The following is a 25,360-nucleotide window of genomic DNA, read 5'->3' as shown; positions in this document are numbered from 1 at the left end:
TAAAAATAAAGATTATATATGTTTAAACTATCTTTAATTGTCTTTTTTTGCCTTTTATTGTCATTTCTTTATCCTTTGTGTCACAGGGTCAAAATCCTGGAACTCTCTCTAAAATAGCAATGTGAGTGTACCAACATCAACACATTTTCTCAAGGGTAGTTAGTTAGGGCACCAAAAGCTGGCCTAGCCAGTGATGTCCACATGCCATGAATGAATGAAAAAGACAAAGAAGTCCAGTGACTCAATTGCTATAAAAACAACAAACATTTTTCCTAGAGATAATGGGAACTGCAGATGCCAGAGAATCCGAGATTTCAAAGTGTGGAGCTGGATGAACACAGCAGGCCAAGCAGCATCTTTGGAGCACGAAGTTGTTGTTTCGGGCCTAGACCCACCATCAGAAAAGGATCTGCTTTTCTGATGGGGGGTCTGGGCCCGAAATGTCAGCTTTTGTGCTCCTAAGGTGTTGCTTGGCCTGCTGTGTTCATCCAGCTCCACACTTTGTTAACATTTTTCCTATCCGTGCCTAATTTCTTCAGCCTCAATCAATTTATTACACAGTTATAACTGACTTATACAAGTGCCTAGATATATTCAAAATGGTTTTTTTTAAACAGTTCCCTACTGACAGATTTACAACACATTTTATAAAACTTTTTTGTTTTGACTGGTAGGAATGTCACAGCATTTGTTCAAAACAAACACATACCACATGAGGGCACTGTTGATTGATTCTTCATGACCTTCACCACTGAAGGTGGGCTAGATGTAAAATTTTCACCTGTCCATCCAGTCTGTCAGCAATATAACTGAAGTACTAGTGGCCAGATTTCAACAATACTTGGTAGATAGATAATGTATAGCCGACGGAAGAACTGATTAGTATTTTTGGAAAAGATGCAGTTGGCAAGTGGCTTCATTTAAAAGAACGTGGTGAGTTGTCACAGCTGTTAGCATGTGAGCAAGGTTTTCAGAACAAGTTACCAATGCGGGATTGGCCGTAACCTCTTCAGTGAGTTAGATGCTTTCAATGACACCTTTTCTTTCAGCTTTGTAGTTACAGTGCATCAACCAGAAGAGAGACTTAAGCTTGAATTAAGACAATGTGCTGGAATTCTGCACTCTACTGAATGAAATTGTCCACATTTAAGGAGCATTTATTAGCGTTGTCCAAACATGGAGGCTCCTTAGGTCATGAGGGCACAGTTTAGCATTCAGTTTTACTTGTATAAGTTCTTTCAGTGGAGAGGAAGTTTCTTCCTCAGATAGAAAAGCAATATCTTGAACAAAATGTACATAATATGCAAATAATCTGTAACTGCGAATCAACTGGATCTTTTTGGTCTGTGGGAATGGAGAAATGGGAACAAGATGTTCTCTCATCTTGTTTCATTTTGCCTTTAGTGAAGGGTTCGGCAAACTAAGTGGATTTGTTTGCTCAAAATCCAGCCTGGATATTTAAATAATCCAGGAATTAGTTACATAGCCTTTCAAAATATCTTACTGCTACCCAGAAATGTAGCTGGGTTTGTTGCACACCACTCCCCAAATCTGGATTGATCAATAGCTGCTGAAAGTGCAAACCAACAGCTTTGCACTTGGTTTTCTGTAATTCAGATGGCCAAGTAAAAAGATGTGGTTTTTCACCTTTTCACTCCCTTGATTCCTGGAGTCCAGATTGGCAGCATCTGACCTGAGAAGGTCACAGTGGTTTGCTTGGCAGCCTGCATCTCACACATCTCCTCAATAGTGCATTAAAAACTCCCTTTAATGGCACTTAGATAAATTATCAATTGCCACATGCCATTTGTGATTTTCCTCTAGAAATTGCCAGTTGTGTGTTAGAGGTGTTTATAGAATGAAGAAAAGAAGTAAATAGCAGTGCTTTGACAAATATTACAAAACACATGAAAAAGTAAAGTTCCACAATCCTACCAGACCATAGGGCCACTGTCTCATTGGAGAGAAAGGACTGATGGTGGTTTAACCTGTGGGTCACTGCATTTCAGGCAAGGGGAGAAGTTAGGATGGCATGTCCTTCATGGTAACAACAGCTGGTGTGGAACTTTAACCTACACTTTTGGCATCACCTTGCGTTGCAAACTAACAATCTTGCCAATGAGCAAAGTGCCCAGTCACAGTACAAAACAAAACAAGAGGGAAATATGATTTAGATGAAACTAGGAGAGGCTCTAGGCACTGGTATTTAACCCTCACAGTGTGTTTAGGATGTGTGCAATTCTTTAGGTTTATTTTGTGTCCTACAAAGTCTCCAGTGACTTGAACTTAATTTGTATATTCAGTGTGGCTCTTGGTTTATTTCATCTTCAAGAGAAAGTTGGACCCCAGAATTGTTGGAACGTTTGCAATTCAAAAATGTTGAAGTATCTCCAAGGATAATTTTCAACACTTTAAACGTTTGTAATAAGATCTGTCCATCTTTGAAAGCAAAGCAATATTGAAGGTGGTTAAAGAGCCTAGTTGTTTTGAGGTAAATGCCAGCAGATACAAGCCAAAATAAATCTTCAAAAGACAGAACAACAACTAGTTTTAAGATAATGTACATGCCCAGGCATTTCATTCCACATACAAACCACTCCTCGTGTAAAATAAAAATCGTCCCTCATTTCTTTGTTAAATTTTGCTTTTCTCACCATAAATATATGCCCCCTAATTTTGACACTACCCCCCCCAACCCGCATCATATGGAAAAGACACTTGATATTTACATTATCTATGGCCCTTATGATTTTATAAACCTCAGTAAGGTCACCCCTCAGCCTCCAATGCTGCAGTGAAAAAAGTCCCAGTCTATCTGGTCTATGTCTTTTCTGAACTCTCTCCAATTTATTAATATCCTTCCAAAGCAGAGCAACCAGAACTGGACACAGTACTCCAGAAGAGGCCTCTCAAAGTCCTATACAACCTCAACATGATGTCCCAACTCCTATATTCAAAGGTCTGAGCAATGAAGGCATTCATACTAAACACCTTCTAAACCATCCTGTCTACATATGATGCAAATTTCAAAGAATTATGCACCTGAACCCCTAGGTCTACAACACTACCTAGGACCAGACATTAATTGTAAAAGTCCTGCCCTTGTTTGTTTTAGCAAAATGCAACCTCTTGCATTTATCCAAATTAAACTTCATCTGCTACTCCTCAGCCCATTGACCCAATTGATCAAGATATCTTTTTGATCTTAAATAACATCCTTTACTGTCCACTCTGGCACCAATTTTGATGTCACTTGCAAACTTACTTACCGTGTCTCCCCAAAATCTCATTCAAATCATTTATATAAATCACAAAGAAAAGTGGACCCAGCACAGATCTCTGTGGGACTCCACAGTACACAGCCCTCCAGCCTGAAAAACAACTCTCCACCACCACCCTCTGTCTCCTAACGTCAAGCCAGTTTTGTTCCCAATTGGCAAGCTCCCCTTGAATCTCATGTTATCTAACTTTCGTAATTAATCTATCAGAACGTTGTCGAAGGCTTTCTAAAGCCCATTCTAAAACAATGTCTACTGCTCTGCCCTCAATCTTTTTGGTTACTTTCTCAAAAAACTCAATCAAGTCTGTGATACAGGATTTCCCTCACACAAAGCCATGCTGACTGTTGTTGATCCATTCTTGCCTCTCCAAAGGCATTTAAATCCTATCTTGCAGAATCGCAACAAATTAGTCACCACCGATGTCAGACTCACAGGTCCCGATGGGCCGAATAGCCTGCTTCCACACTGCAGGGATTCTATATTTCCCAGATATGCAAATACTCCTCTTGCGGCTCAAATGCAACTATCAAGTCTTGATTGGAAAATGAAGCTTCTTGTTCTTGACAATGAGAATGTCCACATTAGCAATCACACATGATTTTCCCAACTTTGTTGCCAGTGTCCATTTCATCCAGGTACTGGGAAGATTTCCCCATGTCCAGGACCCAAATCACATTCTGCTTCCTGCCTCTTGCTTAAGGTCATGATAAGCTTCAAATCCTACTGAGTCCAGTTTCCAGATTCCCGGTTTACAACTATCACCAATGAGGGGTGGCAATGGCATCGTGGTATTATCACTGGACTGTTATTCCATAGGCCGAGGTAATGTTCTGGGGACCCAGGTTCAAATCTTGCTGTGGCAGATGGTGGAATTTGATTCCAAAAAACATCTGGAATTAAGAGTCTAATGGTGATTGTGAATTCATTGTTGATTGTTGGAAAAGCCCATCCAGTTCATTAATGCCCTTTAGGAAAGGAAACTGTCATCCTTACTGGGTCTGGCCTCCATGTGACTCCAGATCCACAGCATTGGGGTTGGCTCTCAACTGCCCTCTGGGCAATTAGGAAAGGGGCAATAAATGCTGGCCCAGACAGTGATGCCCTCATCCCATGAATAAATAAAGAAATCTATTCCTAAGTCATTTCACCGTCTAAAATTCTCATTCATAACTATCAGCACCAGACTCAATGAGAATAGCTTTGTCCATTTTAAAGTTTATGAGATTAGGTCATTAGCTTTTGTATGTAATTACTCTCTGAGTATGTTGACACTCACTTCCCCAGAGTTCCTGCCTGAAACAGGCGGATTTAGCTGTTCAGGTACAGGGTTCCTATGGATTGGAGGATCTCAGTATGTAAATAAAATCCTGTCAGTTCTATCTTGTTATGGATCAAGAGTTTCCTGGCCAGTAGTATCTAAATAGATTGCTGGAGGCAACTGAAAATAGGCTGAGAAAGTTATTGACTACAAATAAAGTGCAAGCTGCTGCCATCCCTGTTTCCTACCTTCCCTGTTGACTTCAGCATTGCTACTTTAATGATTAAAGGCTTTATCTAAAGGTTTCTGTTGACACTAACAAAATTGCTACTATTAGTGTAAGTGTGGGTACTGGAAGAGACAATGGCCTTAAAGTATTATTGCTGGATTGTTAATCCAGAGATGCAGTTCTGGGGACCTGGAATTGAATCCCACCATGGCAGATGGTGGATTTTGAATTCAAATGAAAAAATTCTGGGACTAAAAGCCTAATAACGATCACGAATCCATTGCTAATTGCCAGAAAAACTCATCTGGTTCACTAATGTCCTTTAGGGAAGGAAACTGCGAAATTTAGCATAAAGCCTGCTCAGACACAAAGACTGTACTGACTTAACACCCATTTTGGGTGTAAATCCAGTTTCTGCCCCAATGTTTCCAAAGATGTTGAACCTTTGTCAACTGGACAAAGCAGTCCAGTTGAACAGCACTTCAAACATTCACTCTCTCCACAACCAGTCATGTGTGCCCTTATATACTGTTGCAAATCGCCAACGTTCCTTTGGCTGTACATTACATGCCCATGACCTCTACCACATAAAAGAACCAGAGCAGCAGACTATGGGAATGCCACCACCTGCAAATTGCCACCAGATGCATGCCTTGGAAAAATACTGCTATTTCTTCACCAGCACTGCATCAAAATGCTAGAACTCCTTCAATTAAGAATCACTTGCTAAATTTCTTCTTCTTGTTCCTGGTTCTGAATTTGCCCTCAGGTTTCCATCCCCTACCAGTTTACCTCCCTGTCCTCCCCAACAACACTTGAAAGTCTCTCTGCAAGGACATTTGCAAGGACATTTATCTCAGTCCTGTTTAGTTGTAGACTGAGAGTATACCTACACCACATAGACTGAAGCTGTCCGAGAAGGTGGCTCAAATCCACCTTCTTAAGGGTAAATGAATGAAGGATAAGAAATACTAGCCCTGACAGTGATGTTCGTATCCCCTGAATAATTAAAAACAAATGCATAAACTTCAACTGATTGAGGACTCCACTGCACCACATTCTATTCCATATTAAGCTCCATTAGTCTGTTGACACTGTCCGCGATTATATTGAACATCTGCAATTCTTGCTGTATGGAAAATGTGACATGTACATTTGCAAGGGTTGTTTGCACAAAACTATGTCATTACATATTGTGTGGTCTTCCCCACTTAACTCAGCAGCAGGCTAGCCAAATGTTCTGTCTCCTGGCACATAATAAAATACAGAATTTCCTGACAATGTGAACATAAGTTAATAATGGTAAGGTCTTGGGAGTGTTGTTGAACAAAGAGACCTTGAAGTCCAGGTTCATAGTACCTTGAAAGTAGAGTCGCAGGTAGACAGGGTAGTGAAGAAAGCCTTTGGTGTGTTTGCCTCTATTCGTCAGTGCATTGAATATAGGAGTTGGGAAGTCATGTTGTAGATGTACAGGTCATTGTTGAGGTCTCATTTGGAATACTACATTCAGTTCTGATCTTCATGCTAAATGAAAGATGTTGTGAAAATTGAATGGGTTTGAAAAAGATTTACAAGCATGTTAAAGGGTTTGAATTATAGGGAGAGGCTGAATGGGCTCTGTCTATCTTCCCTGGACTGTCAGTGGCTGCGGGGTGACCTTATAGAAGTTTACAAAATCATGAGACGCATGTATAGGGTGAATAGCCACGGTTTTTTTTCCGCAGATTAGGGGAGTCCAAAACCAGAGACCATAGTTTTACAGTGAGAGGGGAAAAGTTTAAAAGAGACCTAAGGGGCAACATTTTCACACAGAAGGTGGCGCGTGCATGGAATGAACTGCCAGAGGAAGTGGTGGAGGTTGGTACAATTACAATATTCAAAAAGATATCTGGATGGGTATATGAATAGGAAGGGTTACAGTCAAATCTGACTGGATTAATATAGGATATCTGGTCAGCATGGACGGGATGGACTGAAGTGTCTGTTTCTGTGCTGTACGGCTCTATGACTACATGACTGTAAGTGTACCAGAAGTTAAGCATCATCAAGAATGTCACACAAAATGCCATCTTTTATTTAATAGTGTCCCTCTCCTTGAATGTAAAGTTTGGACCAAAGTCCAATAGCACTCCTACATCCAACCCTTTTAATTTTTCACATCTTCAAATGTGAAGTCCATTTTACCAGCAGGCTGGTATCTTCTCCACATTTATATATCAGTGCAGAAATTTAGCAAATGACTCTTAACAAAGGAGGAAGCAGGAGTTTAAAAATGTGATATGCAGGAATTTGGCAAGAATAAAGGGTATATATTTAAATACATGGAGTACAACAAATAAAGCTGAGGTAATAGGTTGGCACACGGAAACATGACATCATTGATCTGACAGAAACTTGGCTTGAAAAGGGGCAAGATGGCAGCTGAAAATTCCTTGATATAGAGTTTTCTGGCAGGATGGAAAGGGGGATAAACAAGGTGGAAATGCAGCAATATTTGTCAACAAATTCAGAAGAGCTGCGAGGAGAGGAAAGATGATATACTAAATATTGCACCAAATGAGACCATTTATGAGTTTGAGTTCATAAACAAGAAAAGGCCAATCACATTATTGGGCATATACTTAGACCTACAAACAGTAGGAAAGAGTCAGAGGAGAAAAATAGGTAAGCAAATTTCTGAGTGCATAAAGAATAGGCAATAATATATGAGGATCTCAACTGCCCAAGTATGACAGAATTACTGATTCTAACTTATTGTTACGGCACAGATGAGTCCATTCAGCCCACTGTGCCTGCACCAGCACTTTGAGAAAGCATCTTAATCTTGTTTCAATTTCTTACATTTCCCTCATCACCTTGCAAACTATTTCTATCCAAATAGTCAACTGAGATACAAATAGCATGATAGACAGAGGGCACAATTAATTTTGACCTGCATTCAAGGCACTCTTCTCGCCAGCATGTACCAAAGCAGTTCTAAATTCTAAATTTAGTCCTAGGAATTAAAATTGAACAGATGGCTGAAGGAGTAGTATGTGACCATTTTGGAGATAGTGATCATAACAGCTTGTTCGGCCTCATTATGGAAAGGATCGAAGATAGAACAGCAGCCAATCAATGGGAACTTTTTCTTTCTGATCATTCACATAATGAGGGCATCACTTGCTATGCTACCATTTATCACCTATCCCTAATTATCCACAGGACAATTAAGAGTCAACCACATTGTTTTGGGTCTGATGTCACATCTAGGCCAGACTGGGTAAGGGTGGCAGTTTCTCTCCTGAAAAGACATTAATGACAACTTTTCTGACAATCAATAATGGATTCATTAGACTCATGATCATTAGACTCTTAATTCCAGATTTTAATTGAATTCCAATTTCAGCATCTGCCATAGTGGGATTCAAACAGGGGTTCCCAGAACATTACCTGAGTCTCTGGAATAACAGTCCTGCGATAGTACCACAAGACTATTGCCTCCCCCAGAAAACCAAAAACAAAATTCTACAGCTATAGTGTGAAATGTCCCCACAAGTAATGCCTCCCAAATCTAGAGCTTCATGGTTATCCATCAGATGACATGGTAAGATAAAACGGAAAAATAGACAATTCAAATAAACAATAATTTGGGAACCATAGAGGAGCATAGAAAGTCCAAGGGTGAAATAAGAACAGAATTTCAGAAAACAAAGCGTGAAATCAAGAAAATGTTTGCTGGAGAAATTAAAGAAAATCCAAAGATGATTTATCAATACATTGAGATCAAGAGGATGACTAAGGAAAGGGTAGGGCTCTTAGTGATGTAAATGGTATTTTGAGCATGCAAGCACAACATGTAGGCAGGGTTTTTAATGGGTACTTTGTCTCTTTCTTCATAAAGGAGAAGGATTACGCAGATATTTGAAAATGACTGTGAAAAATTGGATGGAATAAGCATAACAAGAACTGAAGTACTGGAACTGACCTGTTTGAAGCAACTGATCTATTTTAATGGTAGTTCAATCACCAGGGCCAGAAAAATTGTGTCCGAGGCTGTTAATGGAACGTAAGGAGGAAATAATGGAAGATTTGAGGATCTCAGATCTTCAGTGGATACAGGGCACAAAAGGATTGAAGGCCTGTGAATGTTGCACCATTATTCAAAAAGAGGGTGAGGGATAATCTGAATAATTATAGGTCAGTCAGTCTGACCTCAATGGTGGTCAAATTACAGGAATCATTATAGAATTACAGGAATCATTTTGTGAAGGGAAAGTCGAATATCACTCGCTTAATGTAATTTTTTTTAAGTAACAAGGAGGATTGATTAGGATTAGTAAATGTTCTCCACATAGATTTAAATAAGGCATTTGACAAGATCCTACATGGCAGATTGGCCAGAAAACTAAAGTCCATGTGGTAAGGCCCAGAGGACTGTGGTGAGTTGAGTCCAAATTGGCTTGGTAGCAAGAAACAAAAGGGTAATGATCAATGGATATGTTTGTGAATGGTGTTTACAGTTGTGTTCCACAGAGCTCACAGAATCATATGGTACAGAGGATGCCTTTGGCCCATTGTGTCTGTACTGCCAAAAAAAGCTCGATATCTACACTAACACGCACTGCCAAAAGTATACTTTATCCATGCTAGTCCCACTTCCCACGCATGGCCCATACCCCTTGAACATAATGATATTTCAACTGCTCATCAAAGTTATTTTCATTTTCTCATTTCAGTTCTTTTTAGTTCCTCATTCTTTTCATTTTTCAATTGGGAGTGCAACCCAGCTCCAGTTTATCCATTTTCAAATTTAACAAAATCATTTTTGATAAGAAACTCAGGCATCTGTTTCATGACACGTGTGACCAATCCCACTAATGGACTGCAGAAATGCTATGATCAAGCCACTGAAATGTTGAAGGAGTACCTTACATGCTCAGATAGACTGGTGGCTATGTTTAGTACTTCTCAGAAGAGGCTGGCTGAATTAGTAGTGGTAGGCATCATATTAAAGATTGCACAGTAGAAAGGATTGCAGATGGATTAAGGCAAAGTAGTTCATTACAAATGGAAGAGAACTTACAGGAGAAGATGAAGCTGGGCCAATCCTTTCAGAACCAGTCTGGTCCATTTTTGCTCAGAATGCACTAACCTCATGGAAGTTCCCCAAAAATGAACTATAACAAGCGAAGTCTTGCAGTCCACTCCCACCACGAGGACCGTAACCCAAAACCCATCCTCACTTTGCATTAAACAGCTTTGCAACCACTCAGTGACGTATTACATATTTTCTCAATGAATCCCATCCTGTGTTGAGATTTATCAATAAATAAGTGAATGTGAATCATAATAATGGGCAAGATGTGCAATTGCAGTTAACCGATTTACTTCGCATGGTACCACAAAACTAGAAAACTTAATAGTTTATAAAATGTTCATGTACAGATACTTGGTGCATTACAATTTCTTGAAAGTATACTTTTGACAATTTCTATGTAGTGCAATCCAATTCGCACCAACAGACAAATATTCTTGCCCTGACAGCTGAGATATACCCACCTGCCCTGTTGATTTGATAGTTCTTGAGGCAACAGCCAGAAACTGCTCTGGTTGGACTAAATTGTGCAGATTTGGTGATCAGAAATTAGGTGGGGTTCTGGCTTGTACATCTACAACACTGTCGCCTACCCAGTAAAGTTGGAAGTTGTGCAGATATGTCCTGTCCAAAAAACAGCAAGACAAATTCAACCTTGTAAATTATTGATCCCTTAGTCTACTGTTGATCATCACTAATGTGATGGAGTGCATTGCAAAGTGCAATTGACAACATCTGGCCACATATACTATGCTTAATGGTTCTTAGTTTGAGCTCCTCCAGAGTCACTCAGCTCAAGACCATTTTATAGCATGGTTGGCACATAGGTAATGGGGATGATGGAGGAGGCTGGACACTCAGCGAAAGATGAAAATACTTTGAGAGGTGTTCCCATTTCTATCTTCATTTCATCATCATATCTTTCCCAGGCCAGCACCATATCACTCATAACAGTCAATGGCCACGTTGTAAAATATTTATAATTTTTTAAGATGACTTCAAGTTGCAATCTAAAATCTGAATTAATAGCATTCCCTCCAAATTCAAGCAAGTGTCCCTTGTCCCATGGTGGATATTCTTACAGTTCTGTACCACCACCAGGCTACAAATTATCAAGCTGAACTCCTCCATCCATTGTGGAGATTGTACACTACACATCCACCAGATATGGTTAAAAACCATTAACTGAAGCAGACTTCCCATCAGGAAATACCAATTTGGATTTGTGACTGAACTATTCAAGGTTGGCACACATAGAGGAGCAACAATAACGGGTGTTGTACCATGAAAGTCATCAGGCTGTATCCTATTGGCTCTTTGTGAAAAGCCCAACTAGCACTTGGTGGAATTGTATTCCAGTTCCACAACTGCAAGACAAAGAGGACCAAATATTGTCCCAAATACAGAATAATGGGATATTACAACGAGTGGTTACAGCATGCCCCTCTGGTCAAGGACACAATCCAAAGGGGAAATCAGAAATATGGAGTAGACCTAAGGTCCATGGATGGTAGTGTTATCCCTTCTTGCTTTAACAATTGGAAGCTAATGTGGATCTGAGCTCAAACATAAATGTGGAGTAAAGGTGGGCTGTAAGCTGACCCTGAGCAATAAGTGAACAATAAGGGCCAAGGAATATAGTGTTCAACAACAAGAGCCTCTACTTACCAGCATGGGCACCAGAAGTGAAATATTACCCAGTTGACCTTCCACTTAGAACTTAATCCATGGACATAAATTAATGGGGGTGGGGTCGGCCTATAACGACAAGAAGGATGAAGAATTGGAAATAAAACAGAACACTCAGGTCAGGAGAAATGCATGGACAAAGAGGATCCTCACTCTAAGCAAGCATCAGTTAGAATGTGAAAGGAATTAGGAGAAGTGGTAGTGCACTATTACCAAGTTATAAACAAGGTTAAAGATATAGAGAAGGACATTGCAAAGAATCTTATAACAACACGGACCTGGTGGGAAAGGATTTAGGACAGAGAACGAATGCACAAATTCACCAAAGCACGAGTGCCTCATATGTCAGTGATCCTTCAGGTATTAGCTCCATTTGTATTGTGTGCAATAGTAAACTGTTGGAGAAGGAAAATTACCTATTGAAGGGACGCTACAAATTGCCCAACATTAAGGCTACCCATGTAACATCAATTCAACTAGTCCTGCTGCAAGGGAAAGCAAATAACTGCACACAGGGAGTGTGAAAGAGGCATGGCGATCCTCCCAGTAAGTTTGGCCAAACGGCTACATGGACACCAGAGATAAAATGGCCATTCCAAAACAAGGAACTTTGTTGAACATTAGGACATAAGTACACTCCCAATGCTTGACTTGGAAGGGAGTTTCGGGATTTTGCCCCACGACCAGTGAAGGAACAGAATGACGTATTTGCAATTCCATTTGGTGGGTAGTTTGGAGAAGAGCTTGCAGATGGCAGAGTTCCCATACATCGGCTGCCCTTGTCCTTCTAGATAGTAGAATGAGATAGATTTAAGGATCATCTTAAAAGGAGGAAGGGAAGGTAGAGACGTAAAGGAGCAATATTCCACCGTTTAGGTCCTAGGCAATTGAAGGCATGATCACCAATAGTGAGGTAACCAATATCAGTGATATTATAGAGACTAGAATTAAACTTGGAGATCTGTAGGTGATTACAAAACTTAGACATGTGTCAGGCCAACAAGAGATTTGAAAATGAAAGGAGTGAATTTTAAAAATGGCGTTGCTTGCCCAGCAGCCAGTGCAGGTCAGCGACCAGAGGACTTGGTGTGAATAAAGACGGGTCAGAGTTCACAGCGATCTTAAATATGTCGGGAACAAAATCAGCCAGAATTACACTGGAATACTCCAGCGATAACGAAAACGCAGCAATGTTAATAAGATAAGCGGTCTCAGTAATCGTGTAACTATGGGGTCGGAAGGTCATCAGATCCAATGTAACACACAAGGTCATGAACTGTAAAAGTGTGGCTTTATTTCTCAGTGTTACCCGGAAGCAACAATGAAGGCATAGTTAGTTTAGACTAGGGCACGGATAATAATAGTTTTACTCGGCACAACTTTGATTGGAACAAGCTGATTGGTTCAACGTCATTGGCGATGTATCCTATTAAATACTATCAAGATGGGTACAAATTAGAGGATATTGTGTGAGTGACAGCATCAACATCCTGTGATTAAGGAAGGACACGTCATGCAGTTCTCCAAGTATCTCAGCATAGCAAATAGACACATGGTGAATAAGAGCATAAAACAGTGAAGATTCATTACAAAACAGAAATTCGTATAGATAGCATTAAACACACGTGTTTCCATTCGAAGGGGTGTGATGGAAGCAAGAGGCCGTGTCAGGAGCTGTTGAAAGAATCATGACATTGAGAGTTTTCACACTGTAAACTCCTCGTTTTGTGCCTTCTAATATTCTACTCTTTCTGCAATAGTCAAACCTCGTTGAATGCAGTAGCGAACTGCTTTAAGGATGGTCATGTTGGATTGTAAATGCTTCATGGAGGGAACTGGGGAAAATAATTAGTGTTTGATAGAGAAAAGCTGAAGTGACGGGGAACGCCACAGAACCATGCCCGGCCCAGATTAGGAAAGTTCGGCCTTCACTCCTGCAATTTACCGAGAGAGCTGGGCCCCGGAGTTGGGTTGGTGACAAAGTGATACAACCTGTAGATGGGGCTAATAAGTGCTGTTCTTTTGCAACTCAGAAGCTGGTGGTTACCCGTGAACAAATTGGTATCTGCTTTTCTAGGGGGTCGGGTGGAACGAACTGTTTCTTTGTTTTATACGCTTTTATAAAAAGTTGTATTAAGCCATTTTCTGGTGTTTTTCGCCCCGCTTTTAAAACAATGGTAACACTTCAATCTAGTCTATTCTTTAATAGTTGCTGACTGCAAATCAACACAAACTGCAAGAATCCTGCATGGCGGAAAATGCTGATGACACAAACTGCAAAATTATCAATCATATAATTAAAGTCTTGTTTCCACTGAAGAGCTGTAAATCTGCCCCGGGTGTAATTCACGAGTGGAACTTGGCTATTGCTCGTCGCTTAAAATGCACTCTCCTTGTAACAAATATGCAGAATATCAGCTTCCAAAGGGGCTAGGCTCAGTGGAAACCTCCCCATTAAATCGTCACAACAGCAGGAGGCACCAAGGCTGTGATAGACAGGTGCGCGGAAACTCCTCCGTTCCCAACCAAAAGCCTTGTTTCAGGTTTCCCTCGGTCTGGTCTCCCCACCACCACCAGCTCAGTCTTGCGACATAACTTATATCGATGTAGTTACAATGCGAGACAACCATTCAGAGCACTCGCCCGAGCCTGAAGACTAGCCCCAACTTTTAGACTTGGGAGCAGGAAGATTTCGTCGGGGACTCATGCAACGCGACTGAGATCGGATCCGTTTTTTTTCCCTTACCATACGTCGCCGTCGCAAAATGTCCACACAAGCCAACGGGTCTTGGGATTACCACAACCGAGTCCGGGGTTTGGGGGAAAGTTTTCGTGTCTAAATCCTGGGATTGAGACCCCATGACTGCGCGGACGTACCCTTCTCATTTCAACGATCTGGCATTGCCTTGGTGAGCCTCGGGCGAAAAAAGGGTAACTTCCAATATAAAATCCACACCCCCCCCCATATTACCCTTCCCTTTAAAATTTCCCGCCCCATACTGTGGAAATTCATTAATTTATTTCAGGCAATTTTCATCTCCATTGGTTGGACCGGGGATGACGCGCGGGACAACAAAGGTGGAGTTGGAAATTAAATAAAAATGTAGCAAAGAAAGCTCGGGCTCAATATTCTATGTGTAAGCGCTGCACTTCACTACAACTATTTAACACTAGCAATTAGTCCGGGCAACAAACAGCACTCTCTCGGCTTTGCTGCCGCTCTTGGGGCGAGAGAAGCGGCCTTTTCAGTTCATTTTAACCGCAATTCTTTCCTCTCACCAACTCAAATAGCAACAAACTTCACCTTCACCCTCGCCCTGTTTTAAAAAAAAACTTCGCGTCTTGTTGGAGAAGATATTTTATTGCCTTGAAAGACGAAAAAATATGAAGGAAGAGGGATGGTGTTTCTCTTCCTCCGCTGGACATATACATCGTTTCGCCAAAACACACGCACACAGTAGCATACCGCTTCTGCTACGAGAGACGGGCTGAATACAGGGCGGCTGACAACAGCAGAACAAGTCGGAGGAGAGCAGGGGGATGGGGGAAGGAGCTGATCCGGAAAAAGGGGATTGGAGAGGTCGGAAGTATCGCGAAGCATGCCGGCTCTCAACGGGGACTAGAAAGCGTCCACGCCCGGGGCCAGCGCCGCGGATCTGGCGAAGGTTCAGAGCGAGCTTCCCTTGTGTTTTTTTTCGATAGACGGAACGGTAAGGGCTTTTACTTTCCCCTCGATTAAGATATTTCCTTGTATCTTTTTCCTATCCCTTTCAATTCTTTTACTAACTAAAGAGAAATGGATAGTGGTGGAGAATTTTTTCCAAAAAGAAACCACATTTTAAAGCAGTGCGTGAGTTCCGGCCGGCAGAGTGTAGACGGCGGGAGGGTGAAGGAGATCCGCGCTGGGCTGTGCCGACACACACAAGGCAAAAGGGGAATCTGTCTGGGCTGTGCCGACAGAGGGAGGGTGAAGGGGATCTCTGCTGGGCTGTGCCGACACACGCACATAGAAGGCGAAGGGGATCTACACTGGGCTGTGCCGACAAGAGGGAGGGAGGGAAGAAGGGGGGAGGGAAGAATCCACGCTGGGACTCTGGCGAGACAGAGTAGGGACTCAGCGCTGGGCTCTGCCCAGAAAGATCGGCGTTGGGCTCTACCCAGTCCCCCACACACACACGAGGGTATTCGGCGCTGGGCTGTGTCCAGATTGAGAGAGGGCTCGGCACTAGGCTGTGTTGAGACAAGAGTAAGAGAGGGCTGCACGTTGGGCTGTACTCAGACGAGAGAGAGGGCTCGACGCCGAGTTTTACCCGGACACGGAAAGAGAGTGAGGACTCGGTGCTGGGCTGTACTCGGGCAGAGGGCTCGGCGTTGGGCTGTACTCGGACTCACGAGGGAAAGTAAGAGGGTTCGGTTCTGGGTTATACTCGGGCACAGGGAGAGGGCTCGGCACTGGGTTTTACCCGGACACGGTAAGAGCTCGGCGCTGGGCTGCATCCAGACACAGTGAGGACTCGGCGCTGGGCTGCGCCGACACGGTCGCGCCGTGGAGCCGCCTCTCGTCGCCAGCAGCAGGAAGCTGGTTGGTTCGAGTAGCCGCGCCAGGGCAAGCTGTCTCGGATTCACTCTCCCTCTCGGTTCCGGCCCCTTTTGTCTCTGGCGGCTTCTCTATCCCCCCCCTCCCCTCCTCCACTACCACCACCCCCCCCCCTTTCCAACCCACTCCCCTTCGCTCGCCTCCCATTTTCCATCCGCTCTCTCTCCCGAGCGCAGTGCGAGGTTCCCGGGCTGCCCCCACCGACTCGGACCGCTCATCAATCGCCTTTAGCTCGCTGGATCTCTCTCTCTTTCTTTCCAATTCTTTTCCTCCCCCCCTCCCTCCTACTCCACCTCCTTTTCTCTCTGCGGATCTTCTCGTTGCAGTCTCTTCTTTAGCTCGGGGCTCGCCCAGATTTTATTTTTTATTAAAAATCTTCGGAAGAGAAGGACGGTAAGTATTTTTTCTTTCCTGCGGTGGACTTTTTTTTTAAAAAAACGTTTTCGAAAGGTGAGGCTGGGCTTGCATTTATTTTTGGTGGGTGGTGGTGGCGGGGGGGAAGGGTTGTGTTTTTGTGGCGGGGTTTGTGCCGCGCTCTAAGCCGGGCTGCAACACTCACATGGCGGATCAGAATCCAAGCAGGACTGCATTCACCCTTTCCTTCCCCAAGGCTAGGGACAAACCGAGAGCCCATTGGGGAGAACGTACTAAATTCTCTATTTCGGTTTTTGGAGGTTTCGCTGGTCCGCTTGAATTTGTTTGAAAATAAAATTTTATCAAATGCAATATTTTCAAAATCATCTCCCCACCACCGAGTTTTTCTGCATTTAAAAATCTGGTAACTTGTGTTTTTTTTCCCAGAGAAAGATCATGGTGTATTCTGTAACATGGCCGTGCCCGAGCTCATTGCAGCCGGAACTGGGGCGCCATGTCTGGGACAGACTGCAGCCGCGCTCCGGTGCAGGGCAGCGGGCGGGGAGGGCTGGAGCCCTGGGGGTGGGGGGGTGGGGGAAGACTCGCTGCCTTGGATTGGCGTTTGGGGTGGGGGGAGTGAAAGCTGCTGCTGACCTTGGGAGCCTCCAGCCTGATGCATAGAAGCAGGGAGGGAGTTGTTTTTCTTTGCGGGGCTGGGTGGAGGACACACGCAGGGAATGTGCGAGAGAGAGACGCTTGTCGCTCTTTGCTGCCGCCTGCGTCTCTTTCATCCCCTCCCTCCTTAACCAGAGGCGGTACTACTCCCTGCTCCAGCCGCTGCTTTGGCGCTGGTTCCCCAGTTCTGTTCACCCCTCTATTTCACTCCCCCTCCCTCTTCTCTGCTCCCACCAAATCCTTCTGCACCCCCCACCCCGGCCCGCCTGCGACTACGCGACTTCTCCCGCAAGCAACAAAGCCGCAGCTGCTCGCAGCTTTTTACCGTCCCTGTGAGGGAAGGGAGGTGGAGAAGACGCATGGGGGTGGGAGGGAGGGAGGTAGAGAACGTAAGCATGGGGCGGAGGGTGTTTGACTGACATGCCACAGAAGCGCACATCTTGCAGCGTGTGTGGGGGTGGGTTGCATGCCTGTTTGCAGCTAAAGCTCCTCTGTCTAATCTTGGTCTCGTCTGCTCCATCAGGTAGTTGAATTCAAACAGTAAAGTGTGTGGAGCAGCATGAACGGGGAGACAGCCATGTCTGGCACTGTGGAGCTGAGTGATGCAAAAGAAGGTGAGTTGACTGGAGGGTACGCAGTGAACTGAAAAGCCCCCGGGGAATCTTTATTTTCTCCCAACAAATAGTTAATTACACACTCATTCAGTGGTATTGAGATAACAAGGTGTAGAGCTGGATGAACACAGCCGGCCGAGCAGGAAAACTGACGTTTCGGGCCCAGACGACACTACTTCAGATGGTGTTGAGGTCTGCCACTGACTGTCGCTCTGTGTAGAAAATAGGCAGTATGTGGACAATTAATGTGAAATTTCTCTTCGCACACCAAATCACCACACTAATTAGTTATCAATAAAGCAATATTCATAAAAGTAATGAGCTGAAAGTACCTGGGGTACAATAGCCACATTTATGACCTTGGTAAAGTCTTGGTTTGGAATATCAAGTGGGAAATCTCTACAGAACTGTATAGGACAGAAAAAGGTAAGAGCTGAGATTTTTTTGTTTATATCTAAAATGATGGAAGGAATATATTAATCATTTTTATTTAGGTAGAGCAATAAGGATTGTATCAAATTGTATTTATGCTCCACGTATTTGCTATATTGCAGCAGTCCTACATTATGTGCAATCTATTTCATTACATAGTTAAAGTACAAATGATTCTCTGAAAACATACTCGGTGCTGGAAGTCTGAGAAATAAAGAGTGCAAGTTGTGTTCTGTTGAAAGTTGAGGTGAAATAGTGACTGCCTTCTCTCCTCCACATATACTAGCTGAACATAGTATTTCCAGCATTTTTAAAATTACTGCTTATCCAGATGCAGACTGATTACCTTTACAAGAAATCTTGAAGTTTTGTAAACTTTAAAAAAATTTGACTTCTGCTTCAAAAATGTTTGGGGAGTTTTGGGGGCCGTGCCTTTGGTCAGACTGCCTCTAGTTTCATCATTCTCCCAGTTTAATCATTGCTTACACCTGACCTCAAGGCCCTGCTGCAGTTGGTTCCTTCTAATAACTGATAAGCATAATATACATATTTACTTAACAGCTCCTTCTTTCAGTATATGTGGTTGTAGTACATTTTGGAATACATGTTTCATTACAGGCATCCCACACAAAAACAAAATTAAAACATCCTACTATAAGTGCTTGTATCCCACTCCATTATTTCAGAAGACAGTACTGTTCAGGTCAAAGAAGGTATTGAGTGCAAGGGATTTATTACTTCTGGAAGGTACCAAATACAAAGTACATTTCTTTAACAAATGAGGCTGAGAACATTCTGCTTTGGTGTCCAAAATGAATTTTGAAAAAACACCTTTGTGCCATGAGCCTAGAGCCAAACTAGTGAGGAATGCTTATATTAGACATCCTAAGTAGCTGAAAAGGCCCTCGTCCCCCCAGCCCTCCATGTTGAGACACATCAGTTTATTTAGATTGAGTTTAGACAGAGTTTCCTAAGCCAAAAGCCATGGCCATAAATATGTATGCCATTAACAAACTCAAATCCTAAGTGTCCCAGCACATTGGTATAACTTCTGGCCAGTCTTCTAATGGCAGCCATGGTATCTTGGAAATGTTAACTCCAAATCTTTTTCACTCCTGAGGAAGAAAACAACAGGATGGTAATTTGAGCGGGTTTGAACCTCAAGTAAGAAGATGAGTGTTATGAGCTTCTCATGATTTGGTGTCGATCTTAAAATGTGCCAAGTTTATTTTATATCCTCCTGATTGCCATCAACTCACCAGTTAAGTGGAATTGAATGGTGCACAAAATATTAACTTGGAATTTGCAGTAAAAGTGACAGTAATGTTGTTGGTGCTTACCATGGCAGCTTCTAATGAAGCACACCATACAGCTAAACGTGGAAGTTGCTATCTGAGTTTTCCTGCTCTTTGTGGTGGCTTCTCCATACCATATCTGACTTGTCATTGAACCACCAAATGTATGAAGTTTCTATACTTGCACAACATATAAATGGTCCTTCTGAATTGCACAAATGCATGGCTATCTGTGCTTCTGATCTGGTGTCCAATGAAGAAAACTTGAACATTTCTTCTGTCAGTCTGGTAAGATTACTATTCAATAAGCTGTCTAGCTCTGATAGTTTGATGTCTCATTCCTTCAGGTTTTGGAAAAACATAAAAACATTTTCATTGTCTTATTCCTTTCTTTGCCCTTTCATTTCGTACAGGGTTTGGTGTTGAATTAAATGTTTTAAGTTCGACTTTTAATTCAGGTTGTATGTCTTGGTGAAATTCAGGAATTTCACAGATGAAAAGTTGCTTGCACTTTTTGATCCCAGATCCTGCATGTGTTGTTTTGGATGTCAAATCAACATAGTCCATGGAAAGTATGTGAACAAGTGTAGTGAATGATACCCACTATTGTGATGCAATCTCTCTATCACTTTGTATTCAGTATGCTCAATGCTATCTCATTAGATACCGCTATGTGGAAATGTTACAGTTTAGCATACCTTGCTCAACAATCGCATTCTCCAAAGACCCCACAAGTCCCAGCCATGCTAGAGGTTTAATGTCACACAAAGTAACTTATTCCTGCTATATATACAATGCATCAGTTTTCACTGCACAAAACAAGTTTGTTTTGCTAGTAGATAAATTACTGATTTTGAGCATTATGCAAATCTTTGGGTTGCTTCAGAATTGTTACCTGCATTCCAGCAATGTCTGATTGATTGTTGACATTTCCAGTCCAATAAAAGGATGATGTTCAACTGTTTTTGAATTAGGACCTCGGATTGGATTACTAAGGTAGTCAAAAAAAATTCCTCATCTAATAAGCCCAGGATATCACAGCAGGGATTTCTCAGCATCCAGCCACTTTCAGTTACTTCACCAATGATCTACGATCAGTGCTAAGGTGATGATACGTAAGGATGTCTGCTGATGATAGTACATGTTCTGATACTGAAGCAGACCATGGTCATATGTAGCAAAGCCTTGATGACATCTTGAGCTGATGAGCACAAATAACATTCGCATCTTGCACGAATCAGACAATGACCATCTCCAGCAATAAAGAATCTAACCATAGATGCAAATCTTTCAGTGGTTTTATCATGACTGAACTTCCTCATTATGAACATACTGGGGTTATCATTGACTAGAAACTGAATTGTACTGGCTATATCAATACTGTAGCTTCATGAACAGACCAGAGATTCAAGTTCTACAGTGAGTGATTTTTCCCTTCCAATCTCCCCAGTGTCTGTCCTCCATCTACAAGGCACAAGTCAGGAGATATGATGGCATTCTCCCCATTTGCCTGAATGGGTGCAGTTCCAATGACTCTGAAGATTTGATGTCATCCAGGGCAAAGCAACCCACTTGACTGGTAGTCCATATACTGCCTTCAATCGTTAACTTGTTTCACCAATGTTTCGTGGTAACGGTATATACCATCTACAGGATGGAGAGTGTTAACTGGAACCTGCAACATCAATCATGTAGAAGGAAAAATTCAGCAAATCCATGGGAATGCCACCACCTGAAGTTTCCCATCAAGCCTCACAACATCCTGATTTGGAAATATGTCACTGTTCCTTCACTATTGTTGAATTAAAATCCTGCTCCTAGTAGCATCAATTGCGCCTACAGACCAAAGACTGAGAGTGGCCCAGGAGGGAAATTCACCTCTCAGAATTTTTATATGTCTCTAACAAGACTGGACGGGGTAGATTCAGGGAGGATATTCCCGGTGGTGGGTGTGTCCAGAACCAGGGGTCGCAGTATGAGGATTCAGAGTAGATGATTTAGGACAGAAACAAGGAAACATTTCTTTACCCAGAGAGTGGTGAGCCTGTGAAATTCATTACCACAGGAAGTAGTTGATGCCAACATATTGAATATATTCAAGGGGTTGGGGCAAATGAGGTCAAAGGTAGGGAGAAGGCAGGATTAAGCTATTGAGTTGGGCGATCAGGCATGATTGTGAAGAATGGCAGAGCAGGCTCGAAGGGCTGAATGGCTTCCTCCTGCTCCTATCTTGTATGTTTCTACCAGCTTCTCCAGGGCCATTGGGGATGGGCAAGGAATCTTTGTCTAGCCAGTGACGGTGACGTCCAATGAACAAATTAAAAAGGAATGAAGAATAAGAAAATTAGCACAACTTCAGGGACCAATCCCAGCGTATACACTTGTATCATACAAACTGCAGTAATTCAAGCCACTACTTCCCACCACTTAAATGGCAAGTAGTGATGGCCAGCATCTGCTGGCCATGACAGTGATGTCCATTCTGATGAAAAAGACTCAGGCTTAAATGCTGCTTTGTCACACTGTTTGATAAGACTAAATTTCAGCGAATGCATGTGGATTGGAAAAGGGGAAGAAGGAAAATGCTTCAGATATTATGGGCCGTCTGTATTCTAGGAGTACTGGAGAACTAAAGATAAGCCAAAAAACAACAATAATGGCTGAGTTAGAGGACAGACTGGGATAAACCTCACCCATAAATTTGTAGTGGGGAAAACTTTATACTGTAGTCAGAAGAGGTTTCTTAGATCAAAATTTCTTTGTCCACCATAATCTAGAAAGTGGAGCTGAACAATAGGTATTGAGGCCAACACTTGGTGCTACCTCATGGCATTATTGCTTTTATTGGAACAAACCATTGCAAATCAAAGATGAACCAGAAAAAGGCAGTGTTCAGTAATGGAGTTTGTTCAAATGAACAAAACAGGAACCTTAGCAATGAGGTTGACATCCAGCAATGTGAGCTGGTGATATGTGCAAGTATGGTTAAGTACAGTTAAGTGGGCTCATGGTAATATAGTGCTCATGAATAAACAGATTAAAACTGAACTGAAAATTAAAAACACTTGTGTGGATGACTTCTAACAAAATAATTGGACACTTTAAAAATAAGCTTTGGAGGTTCAGGAGGGAATATGAGTATGTGGTAATACAAGAAAATAGTAAATTTTGTATCCTGGGCCAACTATTGGTAGCTTGTGGTTGGGGCCAGAGTGCTATCACTAAATCTACTTTCTGCTCTGGGTTTTAAGGGCCTGTTGGTTAGGTGATAGAGAGGATGAGCAACTTTGAGTTTTAACAAGGATGGGTACTTAACAATAAAATGTAGTTTTATTGAATGGTAACAATAGTTACAAACTAAATTGGCTAGTTAGATTTTTGCCTGGCAGGAGCCTGGATAACCCATTTGGATGCCATCGTGATCTAGGGTTTGGGATGCTTTAATTTTATGCCCAAGACTGAAATTATTTTAATGCAGTCGGCTCCACGTACAATCTCCAACACCACCCCTTCCTGAATCATCGCCTTTAAACAGGGCTTTCATGAGTGAATAAGATAGTTGAGGCAGGGTCCACTGGGATAAGGCAGGGAATCTAGTGGAAATCATGACGATGTTGATATTTTGTTTTAAATAAAATATAATGAATGACTATCAGTGCCTTTAGAGAAAGAAGTACAACTGTTGATAAATCTAGGTTAGGCAGAGTCACATGTCGTACACAAAACAATAATGTTAGTTTTGGAGGTCCATCATGTCATACCCAGAGCATCAACACAGTTTCTTGGGGTAATGTCCTCTGAGCCATCTGGAGTGAATTGATTAATGGCATTCCCTTGTATGCTCAAAATAGGCATGTACAATGATGTTTGCACGTTCACCACTAATAGCTCAGATACCAAAGCATGTGGTGTCAATATACAGCAAGACCTATTCAGATTTTGGCTTAAGCTGAAGTGTAGCACAATAGACGCCTAAAGGCCAGACAATGGATATCTCCATCAGGAAAAAAATCTACCCAGCTCCCCATGACATTGTGACATTACTGTCACTGAATTCCCATCCTGTCAATATCCTGGGGATTAAAAATGATCAGGAACTGAAGTGGACCTGCCATATAAATACAGTGGCTACAGAAGCTTGGAATTCTGCAGGCCTCCTGTCATTCCAAATCCACTCTTCCATTTTCCAGACACTAGTTAGCAGTGAGATGGAATATTCTCCACTTGCCTGAATGGATGTATCTTTGACAGTGCTTTTTCCTGGTGTTAGTCTTCAAAGCACAGATTAGCACTCCATCCGTCATCATTGACATGCATCCTTCACCCTTGATGTACAGATGTGGCACTCTGTGACATCTCTAAGTACCCGCATACGTTGCGGCTTTGACAGTAGCCTAAAGGGCCCCAATGCCTGTCACTTGGAAGGGTGAGGGCAGATGATATTTGACCGCCAGCACCTGCAATTTTCTCTTGAAGCCACACGTCGTCCTCATTTGGAAATTTGCCACGGTACTTAGATTGTCGCTGTGTCAGAATCTTGAAACTGTTTTACAGAGATAACAAGGTGTAAGACTGGATGAACACAGCAAGCCAAGCAGCAGGAAGGCTGATGTTTCGGGCCTAGAAATGCCCTCCTTTCTGCTCCTCTGCTGCTTGGCCTGCTGTGTTCATCCAGCTCTACACCTTATTATCTCAGAGTCTCCAGCATCTGCAGTTCCTACCGTCCATGAAAAACACTGTTTTATAATGCTGTTAGCAAGGACCTATGTTTTTTGGTCTGCAAAGGTTGAAGGTGGCATCTCCCCATCCCTCCTGGGCAATAAATACTGACTTGACTAATGATAGCATGCTGTGAACAAGTTTTAAAAGAAAATGCAAGGTTGAATCGTGCATGCACACGTGTCTGGCTCTCGTGTGTACCCTTGTGCCAACTTCTGTCTATAACGCGGGTATGTTTATTAGCATCAGACTGTGTATCTAATTTAAAAAGTTACCTCCTATACGTAGCATCAATAAGGAATCAATTGTAAGGTTTTCTTGAGTTAAAGTGACAAATTTTGTTAACAACAGACTCTGTGGATACATAAAGATGCAACCTCAAGCATGGAAGTTCAATGTCAAAAGGGTAGCACCAAGGACTCAAGGAAGATGAAAAGAATGTACAGTTTTAAAGGTTTTATAATGCAAAGATTTGAGACCACAGTTGATGATTGACATACAGCTGAGGATGCTAACAAATAATGTGGATAACCAAAGTTCCTGGTGTAGAGATGTTTTTCTCGTTTGTGTTGTTGACAGGTGCTTTGGCCTTTTGAGAGGCACAGAGAGCAATTCCTCCAGTTCTGCAGTGCGAATCATACTCCTCTTCCTCCGCTCCCCCCCCCCCCCCCCCCCCCCCCCCCCCCCCCCCCACGCGCACGCACACCACCACTCTGCTAAAGCAGGTTTCCATGATGTGGTCGGCTGTATGTGCTGACTGGCTATTGTTGTGCTTGATGATTACAGCTGACGTCTTTCAATTTCAATACGGGACGCCTGTTACACAAGTGGAAATCAAAATCAATGGAGGTTTCTTCACACCTGGTTGGATGGGTCTTGTGCTAAAAATGTCAAATTCTGTTCAGAAATGTAACTGTACCCACATCCATCACACCTCTGGCAATTCATTCCACACTAACTGTTCTGTATATTTAAAAAAATTACCCCTGATGTCTTCTTTAAATATTTGTCCTCAAAAATATGCCCTAGTCTTGAATTCCCCTACTCAAGGCAAAATGACACTTGCCATTCACTTTATCTGTACCCCTCACAACCTTATAAATCTCCACAAGGCCACCCCTCAACCCCCTCTGTTCCATG

At 42.5% G+C, this 25,360-nt stretch overlaps 1 protein-coding gene across 13 annotated transcripts in view; it reads left to right on the top strand.

The window, feature by feature from the left end:
* The first annotated feature begins 14,091 nt into the window (after positions 1 to 14,091).
* ubtf (upstream binding transcription factor) overlaps positions 14,092 to 25,360 on the top strand; it is a 75,301-nt gene continuing 64,032 nt past the window's right edge. For 5 of the 13 annotated variants that reach the window (XM_048560388.2, XM_048560390.2, XM_048560389.2 and 2 more), the window contains exons 1-2: positions 16,260 to 16,524; positions 17,684 to 17,774. In XM_048560388.2, coding sequence (XP_048416345.1) covers positions 17,720 to 17,774 — 55 coding nt within the window. In that variant the 5' untranslated portion in view covers positions 16,260 to 16,524; positions 17,684 to 17,719. Of the gene's footprint in view, positions 15,245 to 15,609; positions 15,935 to 15,986; positions 16,007 to 16,096; positions 16,117 to 16,259; positions 16,525 to 17,683; positions 17,775 to 25,360 lie in introns of those variants that run through there. The other 8 variants (XM_048560392.2, XM_048560391.2, XM_048560382.2 and 5 more) reach the window with 7 other exon arrangements.

This window comes from Stegostoma tigrinum, chromosome 31, assembly GCF_030684315.1.
Source record: "Stegostoma tigrinum isolate sSteTig4 chromosome 31, sSteTig4.hap1, whole genome shotgun sequence".
NCBI lineage: Eukaryota > Metazoa > Chordata > Chondrichthyes > Orectolobiformes > Stegostomatidae > Stegostoma > Stegostoma tigrinum.
The sequence above is the reverse complement of the archived record's forward strand: the minus strand, read 5'-3'. Positions and strand labels throughout refer to the sequence as shown.